Consider the following 25,283-nt stretch of genomic DNA (forward strand, 5'->3'; position numbering starts at 1 on the left):
TAACACCCGCAGAATCTATGTATACTCCTGGCTCCTGCCGGTGCCTGTTTTATGGATCCTTCACCTCTCTCAGGAGTATAGCCCCTTTTCTCCTCACATACATCAATCCAGATGTCCCCATCCCATTTCTCAGGCTCCACTTCCTTCTCCATCAGGTGCCTGACATTGCTGAGAACGAACTGTGTCTGCAGCTCTGCTGCTCCAACTATGAAGTCCTGGGGCTGGTCCTCCTGCTGCAGAAGATGAGGGTCTCTTGATAGGCTGCCCAAGAGGCAATAGCCAACCAACTCCATTGTCCCTAAATGACTATTTGCCCCACATTTCTCAAACTTCTCATACATTTTTGAATACACCAGTGCATTTCCTTCCACTGCTATGCCATCCCAGCTCACCACCAGTGAAAATTTTAACAATTGTATTACTGCCTCTTGCCAGGGACAGTGTGTTGCTCCACCTACCACCAGGTCCGGGGTCCTCGTTGCTGGCTGGCCAGCAGGTGATTCAACTCTAACACTTCATCCTCGCATCTGCTTTCTCAGACCACCGGCACCAACTGTCTGATTCCTTTGGAGCAGACTCTGAGGAAGTGCAGGGAATGTGTGGTGGAAGGTGTTCTCTCGGATCAACACCTGTGCGGGAAGGGAGAGAAGCAAGAGTGGGCAGAGGAAGAAGAGGCAGACTGTGATTTAGTCAGCCAGTCCCATATGGAGCTCCGGAGCAGGGGTGGCCCTGAATGGATGCAAGGAGCTGGAGCCTTCATACTTGCATCAGCCAGTTACTGGATGCAGGCAGCCCCAGGGAAGATGCGACCTTGGGTGAGGCGACTTTCTGCAGCCGGGAGTAATCTCTGGAGGGAAACTCGGGGAGCAGTTTTTCCAAATTGCTTTGCTTACTCGAGTATCATTGAAAATTAGCCGTAGCTAATGTTACTGAGTTCACTTCTTTTTTCAGTTTTAGAAAAGCCTTTTCCTTCCAGGAACTGCCGTTTGGTTCCTGAGATACAAGCATGATCTCTGAAACGGAGATGGCAGGTTTTCTTAACGTGGCACCTCGGAGTTCTAAAATATGTTTACACAATTTTTTATCAGTTTAATTGAGGAATAATTTATACACAGCAGAAAACATTCATTGTGCGTTCTGACAAATGTATACCATCATCCCAATCGAAATATACAACATTTCTTTCATCCCAGAACGTGCTTCTATACGCCTGATCACTCAACCTCCGCGTCCCCATCCCCCGGGCAACCACCGATCTTATTCTGACTCTAGAGATTAGTTTTGCCTGTTGTAGAATTTCATGTAAGTGCAATCCTGCAGTACGTACAGTGTGGCTTCTTTCGTTCAGCGTGAGGTCTGTGAGCTCACCCATGTTGCCATGTGTATCGATAGTTTGTTTCTTTTTACAGACAGTAGCATTCCATTGTATGGACATGCCACAATTTGTTTATCCATTCATCTGTCGGTAGGCATGTTCTTAGAGTTTACTGTCACGGCATACCTGGACACAGGCAATGCGGTCCTTAGTGAAGTTCAGTAAAGGGGTGTGACCTTACACAGCCGTGCAGCCTTGAGTAGCTAGGAGGGGGCCTCCATGAGCCAGGAGACTGGACATCACTTCACTCCAGCATTGCTTAACCAAAGAGCCCTAGGAAACAATGCTCTGGCCAAATAACTGGTGCATTTTGTAACTTCTTCCAAGGCATGTATTTTTCTAGAAGATGCTCTAGGCATTTTCTTTGGAAACTACTTAAGTTAGTGTCTTGCCAAGCAATATTAATTCTCTTTTTTTAATTCAGGGTAATAGTAATTGAGGGGCAGACCTGCAGAGCAATGGGTTTGGGCACATGCATGTCAAACGGACTATATATCATGACATCAGACATTTCGAGAAAATTGCTTTTCCTCCCTGAATGCCAAGTCATAAATAATTTCAGGTTGGGAAGAGCTCTGGTAAGCATGAGCTTGACTCCAGGGAGTGGCCTGTAAATATTGTGAGCCGTAGAATAAAAAAATGAGGGGACAGATTTGTGGGGTCACTTCTAGTCTGGATCTTGCTGTAGCTCTTTGCCCCGCCCAGATCTGCTTTCCCAGTGATGAACCCACCACCCGCCCCCATAAGTGTGGGCTGCTGATGGCTCACAGCTGCACCCTTAATTCAGAGACTTGACTTTGGCTGACAGGAGCCTCATCTAGAAGGTGATACCTTCCTCCTGGAGGCGGCCTACAACCAGACACACTCTGGTTAACGTGCTTTGGGTGCAGGGGACAAACCGAAAAAGCCCTGATGTGTAGCACTCTCCAATGTCTGTGGTGTAACTACTCCCACTGTGGCCAATGCCAGGCTACCTTGCAAAAATAAATAAGTTGCTTAGGAGTGTAACCACGTGCCAAAAAAAAAGGACATTTAAAAGCATGGGAATGATAAACACAGAATTCAGTGTAGTGGCTATCCTGGCTGGGTGGGATAGGGATGTCAGAGGGGCTGAGGGAGTCTGGGTGGCACTGGTACTATCACTAAAGCTCTGTTTCTTAAGCTTGGTTGTAGATACCTGAATGTGTGTGCTCTTTTTCTTTGTACTGTGTACATTATACGTTATACATCTTCTTTTGTGTGAATGAAATGTTTCATGACAAAAGCAATTCTAGAGAAGCCTTTTAAGCTTTGAACTCGTCTTCACCGACACACATAAGGCGTGGCTTTTTGGTAGAGACCGTGGAAGCAGCTTGAAGGCTGGTCTTGACTCTCCCTCCGTCTGCCTGCTGGGTGCAGCTACAAAGTTGACACCCCTGACAAGCTCTAAGCGTGGTCCCGTGGAGGGAGATGCCCATTTCTCTCAGGATGGGCAGCAGAAGGAGATGAGTCAGGGCCTGTGGACAGAACTGCGCTGTGCAGCACCTCCTCCCATCGAGGACCAAGCCATGCTGCCCTCAGGCCTGAGGCTAGACCTGCGCCCCGCACCCAACTCAGTTCTTCTTTTGACCGGAGGGGCTATTAGAGCCAGACCATCCCACTGTGTGATACTTAGCATCTAAATGTGCCCCAGGCACGTAGCAGCCCTGGGCGCTCTGCTTTTCATCTCCCACGGATGAGCCCCTGCCGCCCTCCCCAGAGTCCCCCTCATAATCCCATTTTCCACAGAAGGAGATGCAGGACCGGAGCGAGTCTGGAACCGGGCCGGGCAAGAAGCTTCCGGCGGGAGGGCTTGCTCTTGCAGCCACGCGGTGCCCCCCGCGCTCTCGTGCCAGCGCCCCTGGGCGGCTGTGGCCCTGTCCCCTCCAGCAGCCCAGGTTCCCTTCACCAGGGCCTTCCTTCCCCGGGGTTCACTTCTGCTTGCAGCCTGGCTGGGGCTCCCAGCTGAGGAGGGGAAGGTGGAGGGTCTGGCCCACACCTGGGCACCCAGGGGCTCCTACCATCTGAACACAGTGGCTGCATGCTCCTTCACCCGGTTGTTCATGTCGCCCTTTCGTCTGGGAGACACATTCGTCTGTGGGTACAAAGCCCCTGATTTCCCATTATAGAGTTGGTGAAACTGAGGCTGCAGGCCAGTGAACTGCCGTTGCTCATGGGCTCCGTGGGGACTCTCACAGCTCAGACCCTCGGGGCCAGGCCACCTTCGTTAATGCAGAAGCCCGTGTAGTGAGGTAGCAGGGACCACAGCCCAGGGGGAGGCGGCCAGGACTGAGGGCGGACAGCCAAGGAGAGTCTAAAGAAGAAACTCAGGCTGGGAAGCTCACGTCCCACACGTGCACACAGATGCCTGAGGGCGTCAGAGAAGTTCCGGAAGCTGCTTCAGATACGGCCCAGGCTGAAGCTGGAGGGAGGCAGCAAGGAAAATCCCCACCCTGAGTCAACCCCCTGAGAGGCCGGGCGGACTGGGAGTGGAATGGGGGAGCTGGGTCTGAGGAGACGTAGCAAGGGCAGCCTGTGTCCCGTGCTCAGCAAGACCCTGAGAAAGCAGTAGGTGGGGAGGAGAGCAGACCCTGGGGCCAAGGACCACCGGGTTTAAATCCCAGCTCCGCCACTGACCAGCTGTGCGCCCTTGGGTGGCTTAACACGTGTGCATCTCTGTCTCTTCGTGGGTCAAGTTGGGTCAAAATAACACCGACCTTGTGGGCTTCTGTAAGGGTCCAGAGCTTCTACAAGGTACCTGGAATCAACAAATACCCTCACTGACGAGGACAACAGGGTCGGTGTGGGAGCAGAGTGGGCTCTTCCCTGGGTGGCCTCTGGGTGCGGTGGGGGGGCCGCTGAGGTGGGAGACCCAGCCTTCTAGGATCAGAGCCCCAGGGAAAGGAGGCAGGGGCCCCCTGCAGAGGGTGGGCACGTGCAGTGGGCTCACACAGTGCTTGAGAAGATTGGAATCATTGCACACATCAGGCGAGGAGGGGCCGTGCCAGGCGCTCAGAGGGGTGGCTCCTGTCCTTCCTCTGTCCACAGGCTGCATCGCCTGAGTCCTGCAGGGCCCAAGGGCCTCCGTGAAGCCAGAGCCTGGGTTAAGGGTGATCCCAGGCAGCTGACGTGACCCAGACGCAGGCCTGAGGGGTCAGGCCTGGAAGGACCCAGACCCTGCACCAGGGTGGTCTGTCAGGCCTGCCTGGGAAGTGGGGTCTCTCCCCAGGGAGGAAAGGCCAGGGGTCTGGAAGCTGAGAGAGAGAGAGATGAGGCCTGAGAAGGGTATCCTGAGCAGGGTGGTGACAGCATGGGGGCACTAAGGAGACCCTGATGGGGTCAGGGAGTCTGTGACTAGGGGAGGTTACCGAGTGGGGTCAGTGGGGGTCGGAAGGATGCGTTCTTGGGCAGGGGCCTGTTACATGTCCACGGCTGGTCACAGCTGAACTCAGCTCTTCCAGCTGCGCACAAAACTAGATGCCCTCACCGGGGGCTCCGGTCCCCAGCAAGGGCGTGTGCTGGGACAGGCCCTTTCTCCTTAGTCTCTTGTTCATTCCTCTCCAGAGCTACCTGGGCCACCCCTCCCTCCACAGCCCCCTCCCCCAGCCTTGGGCCAGGCCATCCAGACTGCAGACACTCTGCCAGAGGAGAGCGCCACAGCCCCACTCCGCCAGCAGCCAGGCTCCTGGGGCCCACCTTCTCAGCTCCCTGTCAGGGGCCCAGAACTATTGATTCTCTTAATTGGTTGCTCATAGAGGACTGAAGGAAAAACAATAAGCAAAGCAAAATAAAACATTCCTTTTAGCTTTCCACAAGTGTGGGCACCAAAACCTCAAGGTTCTCCTATGAGACCCTGGACACCGGGTGCCCACCCCCAGAGGGAGAGGCAGCCATGGGCACTGGCCCAAGCCCCTCAGATGAGCTTCCCATCCAGGACAGCCCTTATGTCCCTCAGCCGCAGGTAAGTGCACCCCCTGCCAGCCCCCGACCCTCCCAGCCATGCCAGGGAGGGCCTGAGGATTTCATTATGAGCTCAGATGATTATCGAGTACAAGGGGGAGTGAAGGGGACGTTATAAGCTCTCCTTTTAATAATGAATCCCATTTCCTCTTGCAGTTGGTTTTCTTGCAACAGACGCTGTTGCAGAAAATGGAACAAAATGGAAAAGACGAAAAGGCGAGTAACTCGGCCCCAAAGCCTTCCCAGCAGATGTCAGGGACAGCAGGGCAGGGCGCCCGAGGCCCGCCCACCGCACCCTCGCCTGGCACAGAGGCACGGCTGCTGCCACGGCGACCCATATGTTTGGACGATTCGCAGCTTGGCTCGGTATTGGGGAAGCTCGATACCGGGGGAGCGTGGAGCCGCCCTCCCGCGGTTCAATAACTGATGACCATTTTTCTCCAATTAAACTGAAATTGAAGGGTCCTCAGACTTAGACACCCAAGTAAAATAATTAGTGCTTAAAATGTTAATTGTGCTCAGATGTGCCTTTGCCTCTGGAAGCTGTCTGCAAGTGAGTATACAGGAAGGCAGTCCTTGGTGGAGAGAGCTCTGCCCCCGTACACCCCCTGCCCCTGCCCAGCAGGCTGGCCTCCCCAGGAAGCCCAGAGTGCGCAGCACAAGTGCTCATTCTGTCCATGTGATGCCAGTGTGATGGCTCTGTGAGACCTGCTGTGACCCCCTGCCTGGCCAGCCCACTGTCCCCAGACACAGACCGGCAGTGTGGTGTAATGGTTAGAACAAGGGCACAGAGTCAGACAGGTCTAGCCTGGACCCCGGCTCTGCCACCCACAGGGCCAGCAGTGTGGACGCAGGCAGCATACGTGACCTCTGTGAGATTCATGCTCTCATTCATGCAGAACGGGAGCAAGACCTCCCCTGCTGAAGTGCTTGAGACACCCTTGGGTCCTCGGCACCCAGCAGGTCCCAGATGATTCATTCCAGAAGCAATGGACCCCAGGACCAGGACCAGGAGGGTTGGGGGTCGAGGGCAGGGCCATTGTGTTCTCTCCTTGTGGGCTCTGCAGCCTGCTTCCCCTGGGAACAGCTATTCTTCTGAGAGGAAGGAGTGTGAGGGCCGCCCACACCCTCCACGGTCCCACCAACCTGCTCGCCAGCTAGGGGACACATCTCCCTGCCTCTGGAGAGGATTCACCCTGCCCCAGGCATTTCCTGCTCCTGACTCTGCCCACTAGTGCGCCCTAGTTCTATTCTCTGCGGAGACGACACGTGTAAGAGGCTTAGGCTCCTTCATGCTGTGCGTCCCAAAGAAATCCACTTAGATATTCCGTGTTCCCTGATCCCCCACATAATAAGATTCCTTTATCTCTTGTTGTCATGGGAAGTATATATTAACTGATGAATATTAATGTATTGGCCGATTAATATTAATACCGAACCGGTTCATACTTCACAAGGCAGGGATGTCGATGAGCAGAGCCCAGACAGCTGTTGGGTTTTGGCAGATCCCGGGGGAGCTGCTGACCCTCTCCGCCACGCCTCGTTATGGACACCATGTCATTAGCGGTGTTTGTCAGAGCTGGCACAGAAGTGTGTTTGGACTCTGAGTGTGGCAATTAAAATCCTTGCCATCCAAGACAGAATATTTTATCATTTAAATAGCATTTTTACATTCTCCTAACATATTTTCCCAGTAACGTTGTTAAATTAGGTGATAAAAGGTTATTTCTTGCTTCTGAAGTTGAAATACGTTACCATTATTCCTTATCTAGCTGGAATTAGAAAAGTTTTGGTATTATATGTTCTGAAGGTTTCATTATCAAAATTTGCCAGACTTTATAAAGCAAACAACATTTTTGGGGGGGAGGCCCTTGGTTTAATCAAAGATGGACAGAAGCTTTGTCTTCTGACATATTGGAGATTGCTCTCAGCATTTGGTGGAAAGGGAAGTGCTGTCTTTTGAAGCGGCCAGGATGTACACTCAGGGCTCAAGGCGGGTCAGAGGGGGTGCCGGCTTACCCTTGACTTGGAGCTGTTACCTAAGCCACCTCCTGACCATCAAGGAAGCCAAAGGTGGTCAGGGACTGAGCTTCCCGTCCATCTTGCCCACAGGGAAGCCACGACCAGAGGCTGCATCTTTGGCCAGTGGGGCTGGACTGGAGCCTGCCTGTGTCTGTGTAGCCTCTTCTTCCCTCCGTCACCCCTCCAGCTACCCACCTGTCCGGTCCTCACCCAGCATCCATCTCAAATCCCTTCCCTGATTGACATATACACACTACTATACATAAAATAGATAACTAATAAGGACCTCCTGTATAGCACAGGGAACTCTACTCAATACTCTGTAATGACCTATATGGAAAAGAATCTAAAAAAGAGTGAATATATGTATATGTGTAACTTGCACTTTGATATACAGCAGAAACTAACACAATATGATAAACCAGCTATACTCCAATAGAAAAAAATTGTTTTTGGAAATCCCTTCCCTGGACCTCAACCCATCCATCCACTATCCACTTTCCATCCACACCCCCATCCACCAACCATCTACCCACCATCCATCACCACCCACATGCCATCCTCTTCCCTTCCCACCCACTGTCCTCTGTGCTGTCAGTGTGCCACTCACGTGCCCTCTCCCCAGCCATCACCTGTGCTGCATCTCGTCTGATGTGGAAGACACCCTCTGTGCACCATAGGAGCCTCCCCCCACCCTGATTTCCCCACCCACACCTCCCAGTTAAATGTGCCATGAACAGCGGCTGGGGCCGATACCTCATCATGCGTCACTTTCCCCCAGTGTCCAGCATCCCTGAGTCACCCCGCCCCATGACCTCCAGTGGGCATACTGTCTTTGATGTGGCATTTAAGGCCATGGGGCTCCTCCGAGAACACATCTCTTTGCCTAGGAAGAGAGTGCCAGAAGAGCTGCTGTGTTCCCGTGGGATCAGCAGACCTCCCCCCAGAACTTGACCCCAGTCCTGCCTCCTCCCATTGCCTTTCCCCCAGTTTGATGCCAGGGACAGGATTCATTTTACCAACAAACAGGCTTGGACTCTCACAGACTTCCAGCCAGAATGGAGCGTCAGCTGGTCTGGTGGGAACTGTCCAGGTTGCTCTGTGGCAGCCCCTCAAGTGTTCGCCCTCCTTGCATGCCAACTCCAGCCTCTGCCCTGCCTCACAGGGACAGCCATTCCCAGCCATTGGGGGCGTGGGTGACAGCGTCTCTGACAGAAGACTTCAGCGAAGGACAGGAGCTGGGGAAGCAGGGCTGTGGGTTTCTTCCTGAGCCCAGGCTGGGGTCCCATCTAAATCCTTGGCCAACCTTGAGGTTGACTTCGGTTCCTCTGAGCTCTGCTCTGCAGGGTGATGTCTCGGGGGGAAAGAGATCGCTCTCTGTTGACCATCTGAGTGAGAGATGCCAGCCCAGGGGCACCTGTCTGCAGCCCGATTGGTCCTCATTCTTCCCAGAAGCTCAGCCCTGCAGAGCCATTCTAGCCTGGCCCATCCAGGTCCTCTCCCCACCCCAGACAAGGCTGCAGACTGGCACATGGCCCCAGTGTGCTGCGGAAGCTGTCCAGTGCACAGAGGAACGGTATACATGGGTTCCTGGGCCCTGACATCAGCCGGCTTGTGCCCTCTGTCGGGGATGCAGCAGGGGAGACAGTGGATGAAAGCTGGAAATGATATCCTCAGGATGTCCACCGCCCGTGAGCCTCCTCCAGCGCCCAAAATAGTGCCTTCCTGCGGATCTCCAGCTCTTCTGAAACCCCTGCCATCTCCAGCCACAAATTCCCACAAAAGCCTCAGGCGTTCAAGCATCCCTCTGCCCGATGCCACGTGTGTCCTGGGCACTCCCTGCCCCACATGAGCTATTACACAGCAGCCCCTCGTTCTCTACTCACCTCCCTAACAAACAGAAAACACTCTAGTCGCCGTTGTAAACATCCCTGGTGTGATTTATTGCCATCCACAATATTTTGTTTGGAGCTGTAAACCTCCAGACATAAGTCATTAGAAGGAATGATGTCTAATCCTGCGGAAGAAGCCTCGGTGGGCTGAGCCGCTCTCACCCAGCCAGAGAACCAATTCCTTCTGGAGAGGATGGCCCCAAAGACACCAACATGGGCAGCCCCTCGTCTCCACCGCACACGGGCACAGAAGGACAAGGCGCGAGCCAGGTTGCTTTTGTTTTGTGGGATGGCACATTCTCAACTGCAAAGAGGTGCCCCAAACGCATGCCCAGTAATCCAGGCCGGAGTCTTAATTCCGAAGGAAATGCACATAGCCGGGAGGGGCTGCGTCTGTGCCTGTGATCCGTGCTCGTCGTCCTGAGAGCAGCTGCCGGTTGGACTTCAAAGGAAGCAGAAAGACAGCTCAGAATATCTTCTTCAGCTTTCTGTTCACAGTGGCCCTCGCCACCCTGTGAGCAGCTGTTACACAGGGACCATGTTCTGTTTGCAACGCAGGCGCATCTAACTTCCAGAGCTTCGCTGCCAATGTGCAGGCCGAGGCTAAGAGGAAAACGGAGCCTTGAAGGGAACATCCGGTCACCTCAGAGAGTGGCTGCTAGGAACCCAGCAGCCCCGTGCCCCAGCCAGGCATTTCCCTGTGAAGGGTGCCTCTCAGAGTTAAGGTGACATCCCCCAAATGCTGCTGGCCAGAGGGGCACTGGGGTCTCTGCTGCTTTGGCAAATTCTAAATACACGTGACAGTTGTGAAAATGTTGGATGATAGTTCCGGTGTGTAGTTCTACTTAATATTCTTGTGTTCAGAGCTAAGAGGGTATTGTTATGCCGTGTTACATTGGCTCGTGTTTCAAGGATGTTGGAAGTTTGGGCTGGGTTGTGTCTAAACACTGTTTCCAGCTTCTATCTGCAGGCCTTACTCAAGTCTTGGGTCTCTGGTTCAAGATGAACAAACCCAGGGTGTTGTCTTCCCCCGCCGGCTCCTCCCTCCCCCTGGACCTCCCCCGGACTGCATTACGTGGGGCACCCCAGACACCTCCCTCATCCTCAGCCCTGACTCACCAAGCCCGCCAGCCCTCCCCCCGTGCGGTTCTCCAGAAGCTACCCTCCCCTTTCAGCTCCCTGCCCTGTCTGAGTTCAGGCCCGGCATTGCTCCTCTACATTAGGGTTTAAGAGTCCTGATCAGTTTTTCCTCGTCCTTTAGGCCTTTGGTTTCTGCAGACCGTTACCTTTCGTGAGCTGGGGGCTGGGGACACAGGGCCTGTGGGTCTTTGCCTGATGGCGTGATGTGGGTGCTTGCCCAGCTCCAGCACGCTGGAGGGAGCAGTGGGAGAACAGGTTTTCTGCGCTCCCCAGCCCCCAGCCAGCCAGGCCCACTGCTGGCTGGACCCCAGGGTGATGAGCTGGGCAGACAGAAGGGAGAGTGAGTGGGTCTTAGCCAGATGTCCGGGGAAGGTGCCGTCTCCACAGCCAGCCACTGTCAAGGCCAGGATTAGTGCCTCACCTCTTGGAGGACCCGGCCAGATCCTCAGGCCGAAGACTTCCTGAGCCGCTGGTGGCCCGGTCCTTGGCTGGACCGGCTCCACTTTCAAGGCCCTGCCTTGGGGTTAGGGTTAGCTGTGGACCGCAGCTCTCCAGACCCGTGGCAGAGAACAGCTGGGTTGACTGCCAGGGCCCCCTGCCTTGCCCTTGCCATCTGTGAGTCACCAGGGGCTCAGTTCTGCTCAGGGGCACACAGGATGATCCCTGAAATGCCACAGCCCCTCGGGGAGGCGGGGGGGGGGGGGGGAGGTCCCAATGGTGCTGAAGGAGACACTGGAGAGAGGATGGGCCTGGGAGGTGCTGGAGTCGGGGCCAGGGGCCCCTCCGGGCACGATCAGTGGACAGCGTGACTGCCGACGCACGGCCATCTGGGCGGCCCATCCCTGAGCCCCTGGGCAGCCCTTTGCGGTCTCAGTTGCAGGAGCCCGACTCCCCCCTGGGAGCCTGGGATGCCTCCCTCACCGAGCGGCCCCTGCAGCAGGTGGGGGGGCCCTTCAAGGAAGCATCAGCTACGACGGATTTACTGTTGTGGCTCTTCAGGGTATCGCAGGCAGCAGCTGTGACGGGTCTGACAGCCACAGGCCAGCTCAGTAATTGATGCTGCGGCCGGCACGTCACATCCTTAAGCCGGCTCGAGCCGGGCCGATCCTTATCTTGCGGCCAGGCCGTCGCGGTAATGAGGCTGCCCCGCCGGCGGCCTCTGACGGCCTGACTCGGCTCCAGAGGAGCAGAGTCTGTCACAGGCCTGGGCCAGTCGGTGGTGTTGGCATTTTCCCTGCAAACAGGCAGCCCCTCAGTGGGGCCGTCTCGGCCTCGGGCTCCAGCATGACTCACTCGTTTTTATTTTCTGGCAACCCCCAGCAGGAACTCACCAATATTCAAGCCAAATTAGGCCCCTTCCTGCAGAGCGCTGGCTGGAGAGCAGTCACCAGGGGCCCCTGACAGCCAAACAGGAAGAACGTTACATCCATCCCATTCAAGCTGGTCACGCGACTCGGAGCTGGAGCCGTGGCTCCCCGGGGGCTGTGGACAAGGGCAGGACTCAGGCCAGGCCCACGGCCTGTGCTCCAGGTGACTGGCTGCGTCTGCCCTGCTTTCTGTCCTCTGGAAAGTGCTGGTCCCACACCGTCACCGACCCCAGAGAGCCACAGGCCATGGAATGTGCCCCAGCTCATACACCTGCCCCCCGTCGTCCCTCCTTCAGCCACCCTCTGGACATCTGCACTTGGGAGACCCATAGGCGTCTCAGACTCAGTGAGGATCTGCGCCCCTTCACAGGAAATGCCACCAGCGCACCCCTACTGCTGAAGCCAGAAGCCAGGGTCCCTGACTCTGCTCCCAGTCAGCCCCCAGGTCCTGCTGATCCAGGGGCCCACTGGTACCAGTCCACGAGGGCCCAGCTCCACAGTTACATCAGCAGCTTGGAATCTGCCACGGTAGGGGTATTTACACGCGGGAAATCAGCAAACACTACAAGTTAGGCTCCTCCCCCACCCGCCACCCACGGAGCCAGTTGTTAAACATTTACCAGCACACCTCCTACTGCTGACTGTTCCTCCTGAAATACTCTTCGCACGTTTCCCCACTTTCTACCATCGTCACCTGGGGCCAGGCCTCAGACATGTCCTGCCCGGACAACGGCAACACGCACGGACCAGCCTTTCTGCTCTGTCTTCAGCTCTTCATCTCAGAATCACTCAAATTCAAAATAACTCGCAGCTTAAAGCCCTTCTAGGCTCCCCTTGGGGACTTAGGAGAGAAGTTAAGGATCTGCTACCTTTGCCGGGACCAGACGGCCCCTTTCTCGCTGGGCCTCCCTGCAGCCACCATGGTCCTGCCATTTCTGGACACCCTTCGGTCTCTGCCTCTCTGCATCCCATGAGCCCTGCTGTCATGGTCAAGGCCATCGACCTCTGCCAGGAATGCCCTCATCACTTTCAGGTGTCAGTTGATTGTCACTACCTAAGGGAGACCTCACCTGATGCCCTGGACTTGCTGGTGTCCCCCACCACTTGCTGCCTGCCACGTCCGCCGTGACTGCCATCACACGTGGAACCCCTGTTCAGCGCCTCACCTCCTGTGAACGCCATGAGGGCGGGGCCACGACTGTCCCATTCACGGCCAAGATGCCGTCACTGGCGCCTAAGACACTGCCGGGCACATACAGTGCTCAGTCAGCGTGGAGTGAATGGACAGACCATGGTGGCCTGCGTGACTGTGTTCTGCCACCAGCTCCCACGCCGCAGGTGCCACCGGGGGCACCGTGACTTTGCCGGCGAGTGTCACGAGCTTGCTTCTATCTCATCTGCAGCAGCATCCGCTAGCTCCCGCTTATCCTGGAAAGGCCTGTGTGTGTTGAAGGAATACATAAAGGGAAGGAAAGGCATGGCTTGCTCGAAAGCGTGTGCCACGTGCTCTCAGAAACCGTACACGGACATGAACGTGGCCTCCCCGCCCAGCGCAGGCCGCGGCGCACAGCAGGAGGCATGCGTGTGTGCGGCACAGAGATGTGGTGCGATGCACCCCCTCGGCACACGTGGTGTAGCAGCACAACGTACCAGGTCCCGTTCCATGCAACGTGCATATGTGAGGGCACAGAGCAGTGCATGGCACGTGTGCTGGGGCCACACACACCCCCGAACGTGGTGGAGTCACCCCCAGGCTCTGACACAGGAGAGCCTCGAGGTGGGAGCTGGGGACCCCTCCCCTGTGGACAGGCGGGCACACGGAGAATGCTCAGAGACCAACCAAGTGATGGGCGATGGGCAGGGGTGGAACGGCAGGACAGCTGTCAGCTTTGCAGACCCTCTAACTGGCTGGCTGGTTGACTGACGGGCAGCTCCAGGGCCCCACTCCGACAGCTCCAAGGGGATTCACAGCCAAGGCTGAGCTATCCAGTTGAAATGCGGATCCTAATCTCAGAGGCGAGGGAATGGAATCGCTAACCAAAACAAGTAGCGGTCCGAGCTGTCAGGTGCCCATCAGCCCAAGACAGGAAGATTCCCGCTTCCCTCCCCGGCAGACAGGTCCCAGAAGTCCTGCGATCGTGCGGGAGCTGGGCTCAGGGAAACTCAGCTGGGGCGAAGGTATCCATTTGATGGGGATACCAGGGGCCGGTGGCTTCTATCCTGCGTGCACTCTCTATGCCCACCACTGTGCACCGTTTCATTTACACATCTGTGGAACTGGGAGATGGGTATTTTTATCCCATCTTCCTGGTGAGGAGACTAAAGTTTAGTGAGGTTAAGGTCACACAGCAGTGTTCTCATTTTCTCTTTTCCTTCTTTTTAAATATGCTGACCCCTTGTTAAAAGCTATGACTCAGTGGAGTCGCTAGGTTAAGGGAGAGGAAGCCCTTGCTCTGGTCTGGGGCCGAAGGTGACCCCACTGTGAGTTTGGTTGTCTCAGAGCAACTTGAAGAAGTTCTCCCCACTCCCCAGAGGCTGAGGCAAGAGGACAGAGCCCTGCAGGGCCACCTGCTGTCCCGCCCAGGAGCATGTGTGGCCTGACCCCCACCTTTCCCTAAGGTCCACACTGACTACAGAGCCACCTTTTGGTTCCAGGAGCAGCCAGCACCTTCGTCTGGGGCCCCCAGCTGCCTGGAGCCCCATTTGCCTGCCCTGGGCCCTGGGGGCAGCAGGGGTGGCATGGCTGTGAGCTGAGTCCCTAGCAGAGAATTTAATGAGTTGAATTTTCCAGTGAACACAAGTGAGAATTTAAGGCCCTTTGGTGAGGCTTCTTCCATCTGAGTTCTGTGCCTTGAGTCCAGGCTGCCCTCTAATTGCTGAGTTTTGCATCAAATCTGCATAAATTAACAATCTGCCCAGATGAAGGGAGCAGCTCACAATGAGGCAGACAGAGGCTGAGGGGGCGGTCAGGAGGGCTTGCCCCTCAAAAGGGCAGAGCCTGAGCTGGTGGGAGAAGAGCCGGAGGAGATACAGCCACTGCGAGGACCCAGGAGCAGGCCCTGGCCAGGTGCCCCCCAGGTGGCAACGGGAGGGAGCCAGCTGGGCGTGTCTTAGTTCCGACCACACAGACCCCACACAGCCGGGCTGGGCTGGACAAACCCTCGGCCAGCGCAGCTCCTGTCTGCATCCGGCTACTCGGCTGGCACCTGCCACCCATACACACAGACGCTTCTCAGGCTACCAGGCCGAGCCGGAGAAGCTCAGCGGGAGGGTTGGTGGACTCCAGCCGGAACCCTGGGCTGCAGAGAGAAGCCCGACACCCGTCCCCCCTCCAGGGCCAGCTCTCGGTCCAGGCAGCCTTGGCTTTCTCACAAGCGTTTACTGAGCTCCTGCTGTGTGCCAGGCCTTGTGCCAGACTCTGTCTGACACCGTTTCTGCCCCAAGAACACGGAGAACTAACACAGTCCTTCATTACTAATTGGACCCCCCAACCCAGCAAGGGAAGTGTTTTCTCACCTCCTCCAGGTTTTCCCTGCCCAGTGCTCTGAAAGCCCTCTGAAGTCGCTTCCCCCGTGTTAGGAATTGAATTGTGTCCCCCCCCCCCCACAAATATGTTGAAGTCTCAGCCTCTAGTACCTGTGAATGTGACCATATTATAGGCTCTTTGCAGATGTCATCAAGATGCGGTCATTAGGGTGGGCCCTAATTCAGAACGACCACAGGAGAAGGGACAGGTACGTAAGACAGCCGTGTGAGGACAGAGGCAGAGGTTGGATCTCAATTGCCACAGCCAAGGAGCATCTGGGGCAGCCAGAAGCTAGACGAGGCAAGGAAGGAGCCTCCCCTTGAGGCTCCAGAGGGAGCAGGGCCCTGCTGACGCCTTCATTTCAGACATCTGGCCTCCAGAACTGTGAGAGAATGCATTTTTGTTATTTTTACACCAGCCCGTTTTGTGGTACTCTGTTACAGCAGCCCTAGGAAACCTCTACACCCTCTGTGAGGGTTAAGTTTATATGTCAGCTTGACTAGGCTGTGGTGCCCAGGTGTGTGGTCAAACACCAGTCTAGATGCTACTGTGAAGGTACTTTTTAGATGTGATTACCTTTATTTTTTTATTTTTTGATGTGGATCCTTTTTAAAAGGCTTTATTGAATTTTTGTTACAATATTGCTTCTGTTTTATGTTTTTGGTTTCTTGGCCCCGAGGCGTGTGGGATCTTAGCTCCCCGACCAGGGATCGAACCCGCACCGCCCCCTGCGTCAGAAGGTGAAATCTTTAACCACTGGACCGCCAGGGAAGTCCCTAGATATGATTACCTTTGAATCAATAGACTTTGAATAAAGAGATTACCCTCCATAATGTGGGTGGGCCTCATCCAATCAGTTGAAGGTCTTAGGAGAAAAGAAGGAAAGAATGCCGCCTCCAGACGGCCCTCAGACCCGAGCTGCGCCATCAGTTCTTCCCTGGGTCTCTAGGCCGTGGCCTGCCCTGCAGATTTCACCCATCTTCCACAACTGCAAGAGCCAATCGCTTAAACTAAACCCTCCTCCACATACATATATCCTGTTGGTGGTTTCTCCGGGGGACCCTCATTCAGAAACCTTTCAGGCTCCCTGCAGAGTGTGGCCTCGCAGCTCCCTCGGGGTCTCTCCCCTGACCCGAGCCACCAGCACATGCACCCTGGCTGCCGTTTCTCCTGCCAGCATCCCAGTCTCACACCTTGTAGCTCATCACCGCTTGCGTGAGGTTCTGCACACTGGCCAGCCAGGCAGGGCTGCCCCAGGGCATGAAGGCCTTTCTCCCAGTACACGTGGTAGGTACAGGATCAACTTCTTTCTGATTGGGATGTGGAAACAGCAGAGCAGGGCAACGGTGTTCATCGCACCAGACGCAGCTGCCAGGGAGTCTGGGGTGGGACCGATGCTCGGATGCAGGATCTCGCATGTGGGGCACCCAGGGTGCAGTGGGGGACTTGCCTTTGGTGTCTCTCCTGGCTCCGCCCAGCCTGAAACCCCTGGAGTCTCCTGGCCTGATGGGCAGCATAAGTGGACATGTGGGTGGACAGCACAGATGGGTGTGGGGATGTCCATCATGCAGACTCGGCCGCCGGAAGAGCCAGGCTGTGGAAAGGAACCAAGGAAACCCAGCTCAGTGCAGGAAACTCTGGGGAATCCAAGGACCACGAGTCTGAAACTCCGAACAGGGCAGGGACTTTGCACTTGCACTCATAGCTGGGGCCCCGCCTGGCCCCTCCAGTTCTCTCCCATCTCTGTCCCTGTTTGTGGGTCTGACTCCTTCAGGACAGCCGTGCCTTCCCCAAGGCTGCAGCGTTTAGAGTGGCAGGACCCTCTCCCCACTGCCCATCAGGGCCTAGGGCTGGAATTTGAGCAGCTAGAACAGCAGTCACTCTCCTCAAATGACCAACCTGGGGCCAGGGGGTCAAGGGCTCAGGAGGCAGCCCTTTCTAGGCACTTGAGTTCTATTTTGACCCACGTCAGTGTCACCTGTCTACACAGCCAGACCGAAAGGCTGGTCCCCGGCCCCCACCCCCAGTGGGCCCTGGGCATCCAGGATTGGGACTTCTGAACTGAACATAGCACGTCTCCCTCCTGTGATTCAGAGAGGAGTGGTGGGCTAGGGACTGTCCTCCCCAACAGCCCACATGCCAGTGACCCCCCGCTCCCCAGCTCTGCTGCAGACCCAGACTGCATGGCCTAATTATAGGGCTGGCCTCTCACTCTCATCCGTCTCTGCATCCCCTTGGCAGGCAGCCAGGAAGCTTCTTCAGCCAAACGCTCAGAAGAAAACCTTCAGCCAATGAAGGACTCACAGTGTGGAGGGCGCTTGGCAGCCCCAATAGCTCACACCTTGTTTACTCACACTGATGCTCACTGCCATCATACTGCATGTGTTTCCACCACTCTGCCAATCTCCTCTGTCCAGAAAGAGAAAGTGGTCGTTTATTTCTTTCCGTACAGGGGGATAGGGCTCCCTTACAGGTTATTAATGTTATGCTGAAGGGAGAGGACAGGTGACTCAGACTCTGAAAGCAGAGGGTGTACATGACTGGCGTTGGGGGTTCCTGTCGCAGGGTAGGCGTGAGGGAGACAAGCGAGGTGAGACGCAGCATGGTGATATTGGATGGAAGAGAAGGCTGGGGGCATGGCTTTTATCTACCTCTTAGACTTTTTTGGGGGCTGGACCTGTGGTGCTATGTTGAGGCCAAGTCCCCCGTGGCACGGGTTCCGGGGGCTCCTGGTGACAATACCTTCCTTCCTGGTGGTGCAGCAGAGGCAGGGCCCTTCCCGGGCTGCTCCCTGGAGCTGTCCAGGGTCCTGAGCGCAGCTCTCTAGGGAATGCGCAGGCCCCAGGCTCAAGATGCCCAAGGCTCCTCCTGGCCGTCACCTGCTCAGAGCTGGGGGTGGTCTTTGCTTCAGCCTTTATCTGAACAGGGTGTGAAAGAGCAGCTTCCTCCAAGAAAGAAGTAGGGACACCGGGACCCTGGCCAGCGGGGCCATTTCCGGCCATTTCTGTTACATTTCCTTCCTTAAGTTTCTTTATTCCAAAGTGGCCATGTGGGATAGGCTCACGGTCTGCAAACAAGCTACCATAAGTTTAAGGGTCACGAACATGCAACCTGTGGCCAACGCAGGCTCCACATAAGATCTGTTGTTGGGTTTTCCACAAGATAATCGTTTTTTTCAAAGGGGACAGGTGCAACCAGTTGGCTTTGTTGGACAAAAGCGGCCAATAGCTCAGGAGACTCACCCAGCCCTGGGCTCTGTCCAGCAAGGACTTTCTCTCCAGGCTGTACTCACAGCACTGGCCTGGCCTGCCTTGGAATCCCTTCAGGCTCAGAGCCCTCCTGTCCGGTCTGCACAGATGAAAATGGGTCAGACCTCACAGCCCACCACCCTCCAGGCTGTGGGGATAGAGCTGATGGGAGGTCGCAGCCGTCGGAGCTGTGACTCTGTGAGCACATCCTCAGCTGACTTCACCTGCTGGCAAGATGCCTTTTGTAAGCGGCTCCTCCACCCCGTTCTCGACCAAATCTGGCACGACTCATTTGCTCCAGAAAAGGAAAATAAATAAGCAGCATCGCACCTTGACAAGTTGACAGGATTGACAAGCAGAGTAAATTCCTGTGTCTGAGGCTCTGAGGAGGAAAGGTGATTTAGCAGAGCCAGCTGCCATCAGAAAATAATTAAGGAAACCCGGCAGCGTGAAGGAAAACTGAGTGTGCAGAGGGTCCCTTCTGGTGAAGGGATCTGTGATCATTGGCTGCAAGAGGGAACTTGCACGTATCAGAGGGAAATGAGCCCAGGAAGCTCATGCTGGGGACTGCCACCTGAAGAGATGTGGAAGGACGCGGGGAGCGGGGGGCGCGGCAGAGGGAAGGAGGCTCTGGGCTGAGAGGGGGACCCTTTGAGGGGCTTAATTCTAAGAGGCTCCTGCCTCAAGGTCAGGCACCCGCTGCTGACACCCCACCCCCTGAGGGGTGCAGCCAGTTCTACAGGGGGCTTCCCCCTCTCCATGGAAGAGTCTGGAAGGCCTGTTTCAGGGCTCAGCCACATGCACACACACATAATGCACATAAGCTGGGGGATGCCCGGGAAGGTGTGGACACTCTGCCCTTTGCCCAGGGAAGGGTCATCCTCTGGGAAAAGAGGTCAAAGACTAGTATTGCAGAGAAGAAAGATGCAACGTAAGTTGTGCCTTCACCTCCACCTATCATGGGACTCGGAAAAGGTCCAGCCAGGCTCAGGGAATTTAGGATTTCCAGCCCAGGGGTGACCTCACGTTCACCCACTCTCACTTGCAGATGAATGAAGGAGAATTGTGGGCATATCCTCAGATTGACCAGTATAAGGCCAGGGGCACAGCAGTGGCTGAACCTGTAAAAATGGATCTCACAAGGAATCAGCGGAGTCCCTGGGTCAGGGACAGAGGACCCGGATGTCCCCTCGTCAGCTGGGCTCCAGCCACTGGACCTCTGCCGTGTACACAGAGACAGCAGGGGGAGAGCCTTCAGAACAATCCCCACCCCCAGCAGCAGGCAGAGCTCAGTCAGGCGTCCCACTGCGCCAGCTGGAAGGTGGAGCTTTCCGCTTGTTTAAAGGATGCCCAGTGCTGACTGTGACTGTGGCTTTTGGCAACGCCTCAGAGCAGAAATGTCCACTCACCTGGCACAGGGGCAGGAAGAACCCCGACGCCTCAGAGGCCAGGCTGGGATGGGGAAGGAAGCCAAGACTCCTGAATAGGCTCCCCCAGAGGAAATCCTCTCGTTCTCCTAGGACCTCCCCTGAAAAGGACCAAACGGATCAAACAGACCCAAGCAAAACCCTGTCCTCTGGTCAAAGATTCGACTCCCCAGAGCTTATCCTGAGTGATAAGCGCAGGCAAAGCACCTCCTTGGTGGGCAGCGCGAACAGTCTGCAGTGTGGCCAGTGATGCGCTGATCTCTCTCCATTCTCCCCCTAGTCGCCAATAAAGGCTCACCAGGCAGTCAGTCCCTGTGCGGGCCTCTCTTCAGCCCTTTGGAGATGAAGCCAGCTCGGCCAGGAGCCCCAAGACCAGCTGAGATGGCCCAAACCGCAAAGCAGATGCCGAGGTGAAGGAACTTTCTGGAGCCAGTGGGGAGGCCCAAGGCGGAGGGGAAAGAGTGTGTTCCACTCCCAGGCCTGTGTGCCAAGGTATGGGTACGAGTGTGTCATCTTCAGGCACAGAAAGGCTAGAGCTAGGACAGGGTATAAAGAGAAGATGGACAGATCTTCCCGGAGGGCCCTTCCCCATGACTTAATGAAAGTGTGAGGTGGGGGCAGGCTGTGAGGTCCTGGGTGCTCCACTGGGCAGGTATGCGGGCACCCTTGGGCAGGGCGCCTCTGGACCCTCGTGATGGTCACATCAGGAGGTGGGACACCCAGCAGTGAGCGTCAGCTGGGAGCCAGTGGGACCACGTCTCTGCTGCACTCCCACTCTCTGCATGGGTGTGAGAGGGGAGGGGCACTTGCACCGTGCCATGCCTCTCCTCCCATCCCGCCGAACTGCCTTTTCCAGCCCGGGCACCCACAGTCAAGAGCCTGTAAGCAGGTGGTCCCTGTGGACCACGTGATACTTCCACTGCTAACACTGTCCTCTCTGTTTGCTTTTCAGGAATAAAGTTCAACATCAAGCCACAGGAGCCCCACAGCGTGAGTTCTGAGAGTCTGATGAATCTCATGGGCAACCTGGGGGAAGCTGGGGAGGGCAGGGAAGAAAGCTCAGAGCTCACAGTAAACCCATTCTTGGAAAGAAAAATGTGTCCTGTCCTTCCCAGGAGCCTTGGGAACAAAGCCTGGGACCTTGGCCCCATGAATTTCCCTTTCCCTTTGGATGGCGGCCTTGGCCTGTGCTGATAGAAGCATTACCTCTGAGCCTGGCTCCCCAGGGCCACCGGCTCCCCCTGCCCCTCGTCACCAGGAGGCTATTCCTGGGAGACCTGCGCCATCTTGTGGCCTAAATGACACTTGCACCTCACACCACGGCCTCTTGAGGGGAGAGGGGATTGTGGGGGCTGTTATGGGGGCTCAGACCAAAGGGGTCGCGTCCTGCAGGGCCAGCCTGTCCCCCTCTCCCTCACCTGGGAAAAAATGCAGTCTACAGAGGGGTCAGGGACCCCGGCCGTGGCGAGGGCCTGACCTGTGTGACCCCCAGTGCCCAGCTGACCTGTCCACCCTGCTAACCAGTTCTCTTCTTGCCCCAGGACCTCCCATCAGGCAGTTCCCAGGATGGTGACTTTAAGGCACCCACAGAGAGTGTCACCCGAGACTTGTCCAGCCGGGCCCCGAGGGGCCTGAACCTACAGGTGTCCCAGCAGCCTCAAGCCCACCTAAACGTGGGGGCCCGTCTGCGACCCCGGCAGCGCCGCCGGCGACTGCTTATCAAGAAAATGCCAGCGGCGGCGGCCATCCCGGCCAACAGCTCTGCTGGTACGTTCGTCCGGCCAGCACCCCGGGCCCTGGACGGCCGTTGGGTCAGCCTGCACCAGAGCCAGCAGGAGCGCAAGCGGGTGATGCGGGAGGCGTGCGCCAAGTACAGGGCGAGCAGCAGCCGCAGGGCGGTCACGCCCCGCCACGTGTCCCGCATCTTCGTGGAGGACCGCCACCGCGTGCTGTACTGCGAGGTGCCCAAGGCGGGCTGCTCCAACTGGAAGCGGGTACTCATGGTGCTGGCCGGGCTGGCCTCGTCCACCACCGACATCCAGCACAACACCGTCCACTACGGCAGCGCCCTCAAGCGGCTGGACACCTTCGACCGCCAGGGCATCCTTCACCGCCTCAGCACCTACACCAAGATGCTCTTCGTCCGCGAGCCCTTCGAGAGGCTGGTCTCTGCCTTCCGCGACAAGTTCGAGCACCCCAATAGCTACTACCACCCCGTATTCGGCAAGGCCATCCTGGCCCGATACCGGGCCAACGCCTCTCGGGAGGCCCTGCGGACGGGCTCCGGCGTGCGGTTCCCCGAGTTCATCCAGTACCTACTGGACGTGCACCGGCCCGTGGGGATGGACATCCACTGGGACCACGTCAGCCGGCTGTGCAGCCCCTGCCTCATCGACTATGACTTTGTGGGCAAGTTTGAGAGCATGGAGGACGACGCCGACTTCTTCCTGAGCCTCGTCCGCGCGCCGCGGAACCTGACCTTCCCGCGGTTCAAGGACCGGCACTCGCAGGAGGCGCGGACCACCGCACAGATCGCCCACCAGTACTTCGCCCAGCTCTCGACCCCGCAGCGGCAGCGCACCTACGACTTCTACTACATGGACTACCTGATGTTCAACTACTCCAAGCCCTTCGCAGACCTGTACTGAGGGGCGGGGCCAACCGGCCGTGGGCGGCCCGGCGCCACCCACTCACCTGTCCGCAGGGGCATCCCACGCTCCGTGGGTTCTCACCTGGGAGCTGAGATGTACCCAGAGCAACAGGGCTCTGAGGAGCCGTGCCTGCTGGGTGGTGCGGGCCCTTCAGGGGGCCACAGAGGCCCAGGCCTTGGATGGGGACCCTGGCCTCTGTCCCATACCCACTTCCATACTCCTCAAATAAGGAAGGTGCTGGGGGGTGAGCTGGACACCCCAAGAGTCCCAGCTGCCCATACCCAGCTCTACCGTCAGGATGACCAGGGAAGTCTGAGGCCCAGAGGATGAAGGCCCCGGCTGTAAGGGATTTCCCGCATCCCTTAGCCATTGCCTTGTACCAAACCACAGGGTTTGCAGCTTTTCTAAGACCCGGGGGGAGGTTCCCTTGGAATGAGGTTCCAAATAAAGCACATGGTTTCCAGAGCAGCCGTGTCCGTACTCTGTGCGTTGGTGTGGAAACACAGGGGCCCCTCCCCGTACTTTCTGGGGCTCCTTCTCTCTCCTGAGGACAACCTGAGCCCCGCGCCTGCAGACCCCAGCCAGGCAAGCCCAGGGCACAAGCAGAAGGAGCAGAGCACCCAGCAGCTCACTTTCAGGATGCCAGCAGCATCTCGCCTCAGGCTCCCGAGGCCAGGTCTCCATCAGTAGGATCCTCCCGCCTGGGTACCGGCATATTCATCCCCAAAGAAGATAAACCTGTCCCCGTGGAGGACCATCAAGGTCACTTTTTGTCAGTGCACTTTGTGGGGGGCCCTCTGGGGACTGCCAGAGCAGTGACAAGCTCTCTGGGCAGGCTTGCTATTTGGGGGCTGCCCCTGGGGTCAATGGGACACTGCACACGGGTCTCAGGGGGTGTGGCATTTCCAGGCAGGGAGTGATGCCATCCTTGGCTTTCTGAACCCTGGGATAAGCAGAGCTTTGGCTGGAAGATGTCATCTGCAGACCCCCTGACCGGGCCTTGATCCCTGACTGCATTCCCTGACGGAACCACTTCAAAGCTACCAGGATTGCCTGCCCACATGTGAACCAGCTCTGCGGGGTGGGGGCGGGGGGGAAGGAGCTGTAGAGGAAACTTCTCCCCCAAAAGCATACATTTTTCACACGCAGAAATGGTCTGAAATTGTCAAAAGGCAGGGTGATTCTCGAAAGGCCTCAGAGAAAGCGTTAGTTGGGACTTTGAGTTTGGGTATGACTACGGCTGTTTTGGGGTCTTGTTTGTAATAGGAGGTGCTGCCTGGATGTTTCTAGGGGCCTGTTTGTCTGTCTGCCACCGTTGGGTCTCATCTCTCTGTCAGCCTGTCTGCCCGCAGTCTGCTGCGTGCCCTCCTGAATCCTTCTGTGGCCTTTCTCTCCTGAGCTGGCTCTCAGTCTGCTCCCACTTGCTAAGGGAGATGCTGCCAGACACAGGGGGCGCTGTGCTCCCCAAGGTGGGACATCCCAGCCAGGTTCACACTAGCGTGATTGGCTCCATCCTTCTTTCTGGGCTCTGGAAAGGTATAAAGGCAGAACAAGGGGGTTGAGGCTGCCCGCTACCTGCTCGGGGCCACGTGTAGCCAAGAACCCTGAGCAGGGTGAGGGCTCCGCCCGGGTTCCAGCTGCAAGTGGCCTGGGCCATTGGACAGAAGGAACCCAGAGGGGCAGGGAGGAGGCTGGGGTCAGGGCCTGAGGGATTCACAGGTGTGGAAGGCAGGAAGGCAGATGGTGAGAGGCTCAGGGACGCCTCAACACCTCAGCCAGGGCCAGGTCAATGTGAGAGGAGGCAGGGAGGGGCCTGGCTGACCATGACCCAGAAACAGCTGCCCCTAGGCTGCGGTGCTCACAGAGTGAGGTGGAATTCCTAATGTAGAAACAGTGCCTCTGGTCAAGGATGCCTTTGGCGAAGACTGTGGCAGTGTCACTGGTCTTCTACTCAGCAAGAAGACACACACAAGCCCGGCTGGGGCAGCCTGCAGGGCACCTTCACCCACTGCTGCTGCTTGGAGGCGATCAGAATTGCCCAGGGACCATCCTTCCATGGTGTGAATGAGTGTGTGTGTGTGTGTGTGTGTGTGTGTGTGTGTGTGTGTGTGTGTATCTGAGGGTAGGAAAAGACATCTTGTGTCATCTCTCAGAGACAACCAGGCCTGGGTTGGGCAGATGTACACACAAACACATCCATCAGAGAGGGGCTTTCCTTCTGGGTGGCGACGGCAGAAGCACAGTCCAGGCAATGACCATGATCACCGCTTGATGGTCCCCAGTATGAGCTCCAGAAGCCCAGCCCTGAGACCTCACCCTGAATCCACTGAGATGGTGCTGGGCCCAGCTCCAGCCCCCAGCCCCAGGCCCAGCCTCATATAGCCCTAAGGACAGTGGACTTAACCGCCAACAAAGGAAAGTGTGTGTGTGTGTGTGTGTGTGTGTGTGTGTGTGTGTTTCTGGGGGGCGCATGGTGAGCATGTGAGTCTATGTGTACGTGTATAAGTGTGTGTGAGTGGTGTGGTAGGTGTCTTATGGGCATCTGTGTCTGGGGTGAGGGGGCGTGTACACGTGTGTGAGCCCGTATATGTGTTGGGAGGATGGGGGGAATGTGTACCTTCCTCCCTCCTCTCTGGGACCATCGTGTGCTGCCCCTC

General features: G+C 56.6%; 1 protein-coding gene across 1 annotated transcript in view; it reads left to right on the plus strand.

Annotated features, from left to right (window-relative positions):
• CHST8 (carbohydrate sulfotransferase 8) overlaps positions 1–22,840 on the plus strand; it is a 64,959-nt gene extending 42,119 nt beyond the window's left edge. The window contains exons 2-3 of the mRNA XM_027079255.1: positions 20,928–20,965; positions 21,517–22,840. Of these exons, the coding sequence (XP_026935056.1) occupies positions 20,928–20,965; positions 21,517–22,623 (1,145 nt within the window). The 3' untranslated portion in view covers positions 22,624–22,840. The remainder of the gene's footprint in view (positions 1–20,927; positions 20,966–21,516) is intronic.
• The last annotated feature ends 2,443 nt before the right edge of the window (positions 22,841–25,283 follow it).

This window comes from Aethalodelphis obliquidens, unplaced genomic scaffold (assembly GCF_003676395.1).
Source record: "Aethalodelphis obliquidens isolate GAN/ISIS:26980383/991018 unplaced genomic scaffold, ASM367639v1 scaffold43, whole genome shotgun sequence".
In the NCBI taxonomy this organism is placed as follows: Eukaryota; Metazoa; Chordata; class Mammalia; order Artiodactyla; family Delphinidae; genus Aethalodelphis; species Aethalodelphis obliquidens.